Below are 12,469 nucleotides of genomic sequence, written 5' to 3' on the forward strand. Positions count from 1 at the left end.
TTCTGATACCCACATTTTCTTAGATGTGGGTTAGGAGGAAAAGAGAGAGGGTTGTATTTTCTGAGTCTCATAATAGGAGACCTTTAAAACCCAAAACTACGAGCTTAAAGAGGACATTTTTACCGCTCTTTAAATTCCTTTAAAAGCTGAACCAGTCAAACTTTGTCTATCGTCCGCAGCTTAACACGCCACTTCCTTCCCTTTAAACGCACATGCATACCACTCATTCCCAACTTTGAACTCAAGAGAGAGAGACGTGCGTACGACAGCACCAAACCTCCACAAATCAAAACCCTCCATAAAACACACTTGGCGTTGGGATACCGTTATTACTTACAGGAGTGCATTGAGTGAAAGCCATTTCCCCCGGGGACCCCCAGTCACCCTGTAACCTCAGTGGGCGTAGAATGAGAGGGGGCTTTCATACCGCCTCGTAATGCCTCTTTTATTCAGAGCCCATCTCCCCTGATCGCCCGTTGACGGTTCATTTGAGCCTCAGAGATGAAGAGAGGCCAACTCACCAGCAGATCTTGACTGAGTGATTGAATGGCGCCCTTTAACAGGGACGACCTCATTAGCATAACGTACATTTGCATACGGCGCCGTACAAAGCCGAGCGGTGTCAGGAAGCTGCCCTCGGCCTTTCTTCGCGTCTTGTTTTCTATCTCTATTGCTTCCTCATATGGCTCAGATTCTCTGGCTGCTTCTTTCTGGCAGGCTTATACAGTTTCCAGACCAAGAGACGGTCAATTAAATTCTCCCTTTCTTTCTTCTCCTTGAAGACACTATGTACGAAGTTTCATGCTGGGTCATGCTTTTTCATCTGTCAATTTGACGGACAACAAAAAGGTCTTCAGGCTGTGACATTTTCTATAAGGGAAAGGTCCAGTTTGTCCCTTTTCAGTATTTACAATGATGAATAAACTTCGTCTGCCTATAGAGTGAGAATGAACAGCTCAAACTGACATGAATGCATCTTTTGTACCTTAGAAATGAGTGCCAAGGTTTGAAGGTTTTTCAGTACCGGCATTTGATTTCACATCTTGGTAAAACTGCCATATGCAATATTCATCATCAACGAAAAACAGATCTTTAACCAGAAGACAACAAACCTAAACCCAAGGAACAAACCTAGCCCTAAACCTAACGCTAAGAAGAAGAAGTAGAAGATATTGAGTCAATGAACTACCAACAAACTCAATTACAGAGGGTCAGGAATATTACAATTTAAACCAAAATGACTAGCTTAAAGAGGCAAGTCATACGTTATTAATCCCTCAGGGGAAATTCAATTAATGGTTTGGATAACTGTGGCCAGTTGTTGGACCATTCAGTGTCGAGTCAAAGGTCCTTAAACGCTGGTAGGATTGTTTGGAAGTTACGCTTTCATTTAGAGATGTTTGGGACTGTATCTTAACGGTCCAACAACCCATGAGTCCAGAACAACAGCAGGATGTAAATCAGCATCCAGAGGCGGACAGACCGTCTCAGGACAACAATACCCCGAGGGGTCGTGGTGTCTTTCTCAGCCCGACTTCTCCTGCTAAAAGACTCAGGGCTCCGGGCATTCAACGGGACAAAAGGGGGCGTGGTGGTCCACTCCCGAGGGGGTTGGGAACCCACGGGGGAAGACATGGAGGCCAACTGAACGTAGGATAAACTGTCCATCATAAGAAGGTACACAGAGATTAAGATCCTGGATAGTCTGACTGTAATCCTTTGAGACTTTCTAAAGATTCTCCATGACCGATCACACTAGACCTCCACAGAAAATATAAAGCACACTTCTGGGAGATCTTGGATGAAGTTGGGGCTGGAAAATTGTCTACAACATTTGGCCTAAAGTTCTTAAACACACCGTATCAAATACTTCAGATCTGATGTGAGCAACTTTTTGGTTACCGACATATCTGATTGCAATGCTCTTTGCAATTGGAGTTGCAAAAGGAGATAATTGGACGTATTATCCAAGAAGAAATGAGTTTGATTTTGCTCATTTCATCAGGCGACCCTTGGGGCTCTTTAGGAAAACGCTTGATACAGAATTTCCCCTCAGAGTCTCCATGTTCTGCCACTGATTGTACTCAAAGCCATTATTTTGAGGGTTTATATATTCATGAATACAGGATAATCCTTCCATTTAAAATATACACCAGCAAATCAAAGAGGACAGCTTCTAACTGCTTCTTTTTAGTCCAATCAATAGCCAAAAACCCAATGGTGCTCTATTAACAATCATAGAAAAGCAGCAAATCCTCATATTTAAGAAGCTGTAACCAGAGAATACTTTCTACCTGATAAATGTTTCTACATTGTTCTCCTGGAAAGCTTGAAAGCATTGGAGGACCTTCGCTCTCTGTACGGATCAACATTCTTGCTTTAAACTGGATTTAGAGCATCTAAGAGCATCTGAAACCAGAGACCTGTGTGTTTCTTTACAGGTTTGCCTCGAGGCATGCAGGGATTATCACTCTCTGCTCGCCTTTACTGAGATTTGGGGAATCCCTGGAACAATGTTTTCCGATCAAAGAAGAACATCCATCCAACCTTAAATCCCTGACCTGCTGGATGTTAAATCTAAACCCAGTTTGCAGGAGGATTCTCGAGGGTTAAATTAATCAAAAAACATCAACGACACAGAGGAAACCTGCAGAGGTAGAACTATTAACAGGAAACACAAAAGAAAGACAGATATGGTGGACGATTAAGTCTCCATTAGTAGCCGAGGAAACTTCTTCCAGCTTCTTTGTGCAAGTTCTTGCTAAAGATAAGAACATTAGAACAAGTGCTTTTATTACATGTGTGCAGGTTTTCCACTATTGAACAAAATGTCTTGATTCAAATCCAGTCGTAACTCAAAGTAAATGAATGAATGCACGACGTGTGTCTGTGTTAACCTGTTCAGCCCCGAGCCTGTTTTTCAGGTTTCAGGCTCGAAAATGACATGCCCAAAACAAATGACTACAACTTCACTTCTAAAAGGGTTATATGAATAATTTCTTTTATCAAAGCAAGGTTACATCTGTGAGTTGGATGAAGAAGTGTCAGAATCAATATAGATTTTTCTCAGTCAGAGTAAATTCAGATGGAACATAGTAAAAAAAGGTAAATTCTTACCTCCGCCTAAAGAAAAAACATTACTTATAGTGAAAACCACCCTTGAATGATGGGATGGTCGACTAAAAGCTTTAGGAATCCAAACTATAACATATAATAAGTACCCTGTATCAAGATTGAGGCAAAACAAGTTAAATTTGACCTTTTTAGAGAGGTTTAGCAAAAAAAGGTTCCAGGCGGAATAAGCTTTCGGCACATTTGGGTACATCTGGTTCCATCAGTGCCATTTGACCTTTTTCAGGTACCAGACTATACAAATGGTGTATTACATTGAATTATCACCATAGGTATTCATTCCATCCAAAGAAAAAAAAAAAAAAAACAGGTGCTCTTGATTTCCTAAAAAGAGAAACGTCAGATTATCATCATGCTTGAGAGAGAGCAGCGATGGCCTCAGGATGCAACTCACCTTTTCCCACCCATTATCAATTGATCTGTCAATTGTCACATGTCTAAAAGCATTCAGAGATAGCTATCACACAGCCTGCTTCGTCTCAACAACTGTCACAAAATCCCAAACTACTCAAAAGAAAAATATGTAAATCAAAGACAAGGTGCACATTATCCAAGTTATCAAGCTGTCATCAGCGTAAAGTGACTTGAACACAAGAGAAAGGATTTATAAACACAACACATCTTAAACTCTAGGACCTTCAAACAGCATACACAGATTACATCAGGATAGGTTGAAGGGTCACTAGTGAAACAGAACTAAGGTTTTCTTGCACAATCATCAAAGAAACTGTATCTATAGCAGTGATACACTCACACAGCACATAGACCTGCGGCTCCAGCTTCAGTCAAAGCTTTTTTTATCCCTTCTTGAAATTCAATGCGGATCAATTTGATTCTGAAAGCCTTCGAGTCCAATTAAGGAGACAACAAACAGAAGCTTCTGAGGGACGTTCTGTGCGTCCAGTGCACCGCCTCATACAGATACAGCTGGAATGACACTGATGGGAATATTCCTCACAGTTGATTCATTAGGAAACAAGCTGTTGCATCTTGATCGGTCACAACAGAGAGGTTGCACAAAGCCCCTGAGAACACAGATAAGCCTTTCACACCTTTGTACCGAAAACAAGCCGAATGCAATCACAGATCTGCAGCAGTACATTGATTCAGACTTGAAATGACAGCTGGATTTAACAGTCTTTTTAGCGTTTTCTTGGTAGAAAATGAAGGATTTATTAGCATATGCATTGCTGTGATACAAAAAACACATTTAGACATTAAATGCATGTTTAAAATCTCTTCTTTCTTGTTGTTGCATGTGTGCAAAAGACTGGACATCATGCTCTGAAACTCTCTTTGTGCATCGGTCATGCAGCTGAACCCACACCGCTGCATCTCACCTCATCCCTGAGCACTAAAACCCTCCGCTGGACATTTAAACCCGTGCAACAAGCGTGTACTTGAATGCACCGCTTCCTATCTAAAAAAATACAAATGAACCCACATGCGTCAGGTCTCACCGTGCATCGTCGCTGCGAGCGTCGCCTCTTTTTAGGGTTTGTCAGATCAGAGACTAACGGAAAATCACAGAGAAGTTCCCAGAGCTGCTGTCTGTGTCGCTCCTCAAACACACTGACCGGCTTACACACACATATACACTCTCTCACACACACACACACACACACACACACACACACTGCCACAGCGGAGTCGAACAAAGGCATTCAAACCCAGAACTCCACTCCCCCTTTCTGTGAGGAGAGGGAGGGCTGTGGTTGTCCTGGTGATGTGTCTCCTGCTGAGGCTAATTTCTGCGAGCCACTTGTAGGGCCTGACAGAAAGAGAGCGTGCGTGTGTGTGTGTGTGTGTGTGCGTGTGCGTGTGCGTGTGCGTGTGTGTGTGTGTGTGTGTGTGTGTGTGTGTGTGTGTGTGTGTGTGTGTGGATTCAAACATAGTGTGGTGACTGGTCAGATGATGCTGTGTGACGCCGCCTCTGACTGGAAGAGCCTTTCAACTTCAATTGTTCTACACTCATAATGAAATACCTTGCATGGTATAAAAGTAAATTAAATGTTTGTGCATTCACTGCCTTAAAGCTGGAATATGTTATAGAATATTGCATGCACTGTAGACACACATTTAAAATGCGAAAAGGTTCTACTGACTGCAACATTTTCTTAATTCTTGAGTTCATTCAATTTGTGTAATTATTTATTTTTATTTACTTGCACTATTTTGCAGATTTAGTATCAACTACTTAAAAGTATCCATTTAAAGAGGCCCTATTCTGTCCACCACATAGAGGTGTCCCGCCCCATAGCCTATAATGCACTCACCTTCAAGACGAGTAAAAGCTTAGACACATGTATTTTAGGTAATGGAACAAAACGTTGAAAGCTCTAAGTGGGCAACAGCCATCTTACATGTCCTTGTTGCTATACTTCTCTTTCCTGTGTTTACCACAAACAAATGTTATCTGAACATGTGACACACACGCAGTTTGAACTGATAGCCAACAGTACAGAGATATATGGTGTGTGTGTGTGTGTGTGTGTGTGTGTGTGTGTGTGTGTGGTGTGTGTGTGTGTGTGTGTGTGTGTGTGTGTGTGTGTGTGTGTGTGTGTGTGTGTGTGTCCTAATCGTGTTTAGATCCAACAGTCTGTCCACACTATTATGCATTCTGTCAATATATTGATATTTCCACTTACCATCTGCAGTGCCATCAGCCTGCAGGCTTTTTAAAACTACACAACCACAAAAACTGTCAGTAAAACCAGTCAGTTTGGGAGAAAATCTTCCCCAAAATGTCTTTACTTTCCAAATATGTCAGAAAAAAACAGGAAGGGCTCCAAATTGAAACCTTTGTGCAGCAGATCAGTCCATTTTTTGTCTTTGCTTCCACATTGAAATGCTGATTCCCCTCCCCCTCAGACACCTGCTCAGAGCCTGACAGGCAGATGACAGGGACGCCTCTCGGGGGCTTTTAGGGGCCTCGTGCCGTGTCACCCTGACCCTTGTTCCCCCCTGGGGAGCTCCCCCCCCCCCCACACTCGTTTCACTACATTTAAGCCCCATTGAAAAGTCTTCATTGCTGCCTTGTTAAACATTCGATCAGAGGCCAGACGGTCGCCTTCTCCATCCAGCTGCTCTCAAGATACTGTTTATATTTGCATCTGTCTAAAAGTAGAAGTACTCAGATCTTATACTTGAGTAAAGGTAGAAGTACTCCGATCTTGTACTTGAGTAAAAGTAGAAGTACTCCGATCTTGTACTTGAGTAAAAGTAGAAGTACTCAGATCTTGTACTTGAGTAAAAGTAGAAGTACTCAGATCTTGTACTTGAGTAAAAGTAGAAGTACCAGAGTGTAGGAATACTCTGTTGTAGTAAAAGTCCTGCATTCAAAATGTCCCCTCAAGTAAAAGTATTAAAAGTATTATCATCAAAATATAGTTAGTAGTAGTACTTGAGTAAATGTACTAGGGAGGCGTGTGGCGCAGTGGATAGAGCCTTGGTGTTGGGACCAGGGGGTCACAGGTTCAAACCCCACTGCAGTCAGCATGTCGTTTGTGTCCCTGAGGACACTTCACCCCAAATTGCTCCTGTGGGGATTGTCCACAGTATTAGCTTTGGCTAACATTAATTTAATGTAATGTACTTACTTTACACCTCTGTTAGCCTACAGATTCAAAATGTCATACATAGCGTTGGAATTTATAAAAAATACCAAACAAATCTGTTATTTTTCCGTAATGATCAAAGAAACAACTCCAATCTTTTTACAGTCAGCTTGTTATCATAATATTAGTTTCTCCCAAACGAGGGGGATTAGCGGAGATACACTCTCTGCTGGATCTCTGATGACCCGTTCTTCTATAATCACTGACGTCAGAATCAATATGACTGATCCTATGTGAACTTATATATCTGACGTCTGCAGTGATGATGCTAATTGAGAGACAAACATCGATAAGATACTGATCTGAGAACAGTCCAGCTGATGAGAGGGTCAATACTCCGGTAGCCTGGGAGTTTTTACAAACTGCAGACAAACGTGACAACTCCAAAAAAAAGGATGTCAGTGGTTGCCATTCTTTCCAGTTACACTAGATATACATATAGAGGGAAAGAGAGTGGAGACTGTATTGTACGATGGTAGAACGACCACCATCAGGGCTGAGCGTGATAATCAGAGATATTTGCCGATTCAGCAAACACACACAAGCTGAAGTCTACTCATTTCCAGGTTAGATTTAGTCTTATTTGCATACTGCTGTGACTTACGTTAGCTATTTTGAGTGCATACTGTAGATGTGTCCCACTGTGAACTATGGTCAAAATGCACTATGAGTACCTGGACGTGCTTTAATGACGGTCAAAAAGTTGAAAGCCGGACACTCTTTCACTCAACAGCCGCCATCCTGGCTAGCTAAAGTGGCGGGAACATTAGCGGTTGCTACGCTAAACACAGCAGTACACAAATAAAAGTGATGTGGTTTTTCTTTTCACTATTCAATAAACTTACACGATACTGGTGTTGAAAAGACCCGCCACTGTGTTTTTTATTGGGCTAAGTGAGCTGTCTGTAATGATTTTGATACCGCTAACGTAGCTAACTAGCTAGCTAGCAGCGGCAAACGTCACTTCCTGTGAGGGAACAGCAGCTGTGTGAGATTTGAGACCACCATTACAAGTGTTTTTGTACTAATGGATAGTATCAAAACTGAGACCACAGTACAAGTCATGTGACAGGGTGTCTGCACTCTGCTGGATTTACAAATACACTCAGTTAAACATGAATGGAAAAACAATATTTGATGTGATTTTGTGTCATCTCCAGTCAGTATGAGGGCCAGTCACGGGGCAGACGTGGACGCATAATTGTTTACATTACTCTCAACATTCCTCTTTACTGCAGACTGTTACTAGGCAACCGGGGGTAAAGGTCCCCAAAAGATCCCAGACATATTCTCATGGGGGGGGGGGGGGGGGGAGTGTTTTGATTATTGAAATGACAAAAGATTACCACACACTCTCTTTGCAGTGTGTTGGTGTGTTGTATGTGTGTCTGTCTGTACTGTCGTCGCTGTGTGTGTGGTGTGTGTGTGTGTGTCTGTCTGTCTGTCTGCATCTCTGTGTCTGTCTGTGTGTGCGTGTGTTACGTGCGTGTGTGTGTGTGTGTGTGTGTGTGTGTCTCAACCTTGTGTTTGTTTTGGTTTGATGCATCTGATGAAGTAGGGGTGGATGGTGCTCAGTGTGGCCATCAGGGAGTGCAGATGGCCTGAAACAAATTAAATGTTTCTGTAAAAATACAGTATATTGACATAATAATGATGTGTAATGAAGTAATAAAGCCATAATGTTCTGGTTCTGTCACCTTGAACTGCGAGCTGACGTTCGTGGTTGCCGGCGGTGCTTGTTGCTGCTCTTCAGAGTGTCCTGTTTGTTTCTGCTCAGCACGTGTTCAAACAGGTCGTACACAAAGTCCAACCTGACACACACACAGAGAGAGATATCAGAAACACACACACACACACACACACACACACACACACACACACACACACAGATATCAGTACACACACACTCAGGAACATACAGAGAATACACATTAACAAGAAAATACAGAAGCAGGACAGGAGCTTCAGAATGAAATAGTTACTTCAGCTAAAAAGACCCCTAGACCCCCAAGAGAGTAGTCTCTCTTTGAGAAGTAAAAACATAGATACACTTTTATTTATGAAGTGCAAAAACACGGTTTTAAATTAATACAATAGTTTTTTTACTTTTTTGATAGTTCAGTTTTCTTGAAGTTTTAGTAATAAAATGTCTGCAAGAAATAGTGTAAACCTTTCTGCTTTGTAATTTGTATTCTTCTAATTATTATTTGTAAAGCACCTTTCAAAATAAAAGTGTATTACGGAAAATAACACTTTTTATTTTTTTGTGATATTCAGCAAAAATCGCATTTTGAAAGTGATTTGCAAATTGACATTGAGCTGAGCAGACTCGAAGGAAAGTTGTTATCATTGAGAGAAGGTTGTCAGATTGACGCGTGCCACAGAGCAAGGCATCTAATCTCCAAATCCCTATTTATTACAACAGTAGATAAAGTTATGATGACATTAGCGTACCTGCTCTCTCTCAGCAGGTTGAGGATGTCATCTCTGAAAGTGTCTCTGTTCTTCTCCAGCATCCCCCGAACATCATACAGCACCTGAACTCACCACAGGGGGGCGCCACAGGAGCACAATAACAAGCATTCATCAGTTTAGAGAATATTTGAAGGAGAAAAAGTCCTAAAAACTGCACATCTTTTACACAAAACTACACCAAACATAAAGGCTCTCACCTCTCCTGCGTAGTGCCGGACTCCAAAGTTGTGCACGGCCACTCGAGGCTTCACGTAGAAGGAGTTTTTCTGCAGAAAGAGACAGAAAACTGTTTGATTACTTTCAAAAAAACGAATCACAGTCACAGATAAAAAGACTCAAATCTCAAACATAAAGGAGTTCAAGCCGTACATCCCTAATAATGTGAGTATTTGAGTCGTACCGAGTGCTGACTGTGCAGCTTCTCCAGTAAAGTGCAGTCTGTGGCTTTGGGGAAGTGACTCTCCTCGTTCATCAGCGCCAGGACGCCCAGTTTCTGTGGGAAAAGACAAAGGACAAATGAGCAGAGAAGTATCATTTCAGATGGTCTGCAAAGAAACATGTTCTATTTCTGTCTATAGTTTCAATATATATTTATTTGTTTACGCTGCTATGGACAGTCTTGCACTAATGTACATTCTCAAAGATATTGAAGTGACTGTCATTTTGTATATATTGATTGTTGTGTTTTTATTTAGGTCTTAAAGGGGACCTATCATGCAAAATGCACTTTTTGATGTCTGTTATACATAAAGATGTGTCCCCGATGTGTCGCAGCTTCAGAAAATAAAACCCTCTCTCTTTTCCTCCGTACCCAAATCTCTAAAAACGGGGGAACAACGGAGCTGATCCAGATTTGCGTCCGATATGACGTAATATCTGAAATGTGGACCCACGGCCCTATCAGAAACGTTGCTATCAGAAACAATGCCCGACTGTTTTGGACGTAATATGGTCTGTGTTTACATTAGCATCGCTAACACTCAGAGCTAACCTGTACTGGAGAGCATGTGTGTGAAGAAGCAGGAAATAAAAAGGAACTCACCTTGTGGTATAACCGGCAAGAGAGAAAGCCTTTGAGCTCCATACTGTTTCAGAAAGAATCCTTGATAATCCATGATATGGCGTTTCATCACGGCAGCATTTAGTTTAGACAGTAGCTGCCGGGTCCCCGCATGAGCTCAGACCCCTCCTTTTTTATTTTATCAGTTTTTTTAAAGTTTTATACCCCAAATCAGCTCTTTTGAAACAGGAAGTGAAATAGAGGGATATGAGGCATGGCTAGAATGGGTGATCTGTTTGGTATTTTGAGAAAAACACTTCATAGACATGTTTTTTATATATTTGTATATATCTGAGACCTATGCTATTGCCTAAAAATAGCATGATAGGTGACCTTTAATGTGTGCATATGTATAAATGTGTGTGTTGATTGTGTATATATACATATTTTTATATATCTTGTTTTTGTATTCGGGATTGTGGGAAACAGTATTTTGATCTCTCTCTGTCTGTACACACAAACTGAAAGCTTGACAATAAAGTTGACTTTGAGTATAACTGTTTGTTATTGTTGCCTCAGTTTATTTGGAATATAAAACATTGGGGAAATAGACAGTATTGAAGTCAAAATGACTTAAGTTAACTTTCTGGATTTGAAGACCATTTTTGCATACGGATAATTAAATGAAATGTCTTGAATGTACGGGAATTAAAATGACTTGTTGACGTTTAAGTGTATAACGTCCGTGCAGAAGAAAAAGGTGTTTTAATAAGCGTCGTACCTTCTCGATGAGATCCAGACACTCTCCGTTATCCATCCAGTTGATGTCCACCCAAACCAGACCTTCCCTGCAGACACAGGACATCACTTTAATCTCTTTTTGTCACCTCATAGAACTAAGCACCGAAACTGGGAGGACAGCGCCTTCTTCGTGACAATCTCACCGTGTTCAAATCACAAAACTCACCTTTCAGAACGGCTTTTAATTTGTTATTAATGCTGTGTTTCATATATTTAATTGTGTTGTTTTAATGATGTTATTTCTACTTTGTAAAGTGTCTTTGAGTTTCCAGAAAAGTGTTCTATGTAGAAAATGCATTATTTGAAGCAATAGCAAATAGTATTTAAAGTCTTGTTAGAATTTGGATAAAATAATGAACACATTTTAGAAACGTTCTGAGTTAAAATCAACCTCCACCTACTTGTTGTACTCGAGCTGCTCCAGGGAGAAAATGTGCTTGTTGAAATATTCCTGCAGCTTCTCGTTTGCATAGTTGATGTTGAACTGCTCGAAGCGGTTCACCTGTTGGGGACAACATTCAATATCAGACATTTTTACTTTAAATGCTTATGTCCATATTTGACTTCTTTATTGCACATTCTTACTTTAAATTATTATATCCATATTTGTCTATTTTGCTTTATTTATCCTTAGATTTTGTTCACGCACCTCAAAGTTCTCGAAGCCGAAGATGTCGAGGATGCTGATGGACTTGAAGTCCTCTCGTCCTCGGATGCGGGTGTTGAGCTTGCGGATGATCCAGTTGAAACACTGCGAGTAAAGAGCCATGGCCATGGAGTCTCTGGAGTCCACCGCCTGAAGGGGAGAGAAACGGTTAATAAAGGGAGTGCATTTATAACGTTATCTTCCAGTTGTGACGACACTTTAAAGCTCTTTTAGATATAGCAGCAACATTTACTCATGCACACACATTCATATAGAGGCAGAGGCTGTTCAGGTGGACTAACATTCACACACACTCACACACACTGTTGGCCATCGGGAGCAACTTGGGGTTAATCATCTTGCATTATGACAGATTTCAGGGGCTTTCCGTGGACATCACATTTTTATCCAACGCGGAACAAACTCAAAGCAAGAATCCTGCAGGTACATTTCAGATCCATAAACCCAACCAGATTAAATGGTAACTGTTCTGTACTTAGACATCTCTTTATCAGGTCTTCTGAACCCCTCAAAGCTCTTGACATTCTACGAGTCATTCACGGATTCACACAGAGCAGCACCACTTGCTCTAGGGAAGCTAACACTCACAAACACCCACACTCACAAACACTCACACACACTCACTCACAGCCACAGTCGCCCTGAAGCTTCACTTAAAGCCAAACATGTCTCAGGGCTAAGGTTTTAGCAGAGATTCAGTCGGTGAGTTTTCCGTCTGAACCAAGTTCTAAAGTCTTAAAACCTTCACTAAATGTCCGCCCTGTATTTGGTCTTAAA

At 41.3% G+C, this 12,469-nt stretch overlaps 2 protein-coding genes across 2 annotated transcripts in view; one reads left to right on the forward strand and one right to left on the reverse strand.

Moving 5' to 3' along the window:
* The window catches only part of LOC117487470 (GTPase IMAP family member 9-like), a 406,332-nt gene that overhangs the window by 126,672 nt on the left and 267,191 nt on the right, over positions 1–12,469 (forward strand). The gene's annotated exons all lie outside the window — the stretch shown is intronic.
* LOC117487458 (unconventional myosin-X-like) overlaps positions 1–12,469 on the reverse strand; it is a 47,122-nt gene that overhangs the window by 34,031 nt on the left and 622 nt on the right. The window contains 9 exon segments of the mRNA XM_034136081.1: positions 8,270–8,281; positions 8,283–8,370; positions 8,465–8,560; positions 9,204–9,286; positions 9,422–9,490; positions 9,625–9,717; positions 11,006–11,072; positions 11,427–11,527; positions 11,675–11,821. Of these exon segments, the coding sequence (XP_033991972.1) occupies positions 8,270–8,281; positions 8,283–8,370; positions 8,465–8,560; positions 9,204–9,286; positions 9,422–9,490; positions 9,625–9,717; positions 11,006–11,072; positions 11,427–11,527; positions 11,675–11,821 (756 nt within the window).

This window comes from Trematomus bernacchii, unplaced genomic scaffold (assembly GCF_902827165.1).
Source record: "Trematomus bernacchii unplaced genomic scaffold, fTreBer1.1, whole genome shotgun sequence".
Lineage (NCBI taxonomy): Eukaryota > Metazoa > Chordata > Actinopteri > Perciformes > Nototheniidae > Trematomus > Trematomus bernacchii.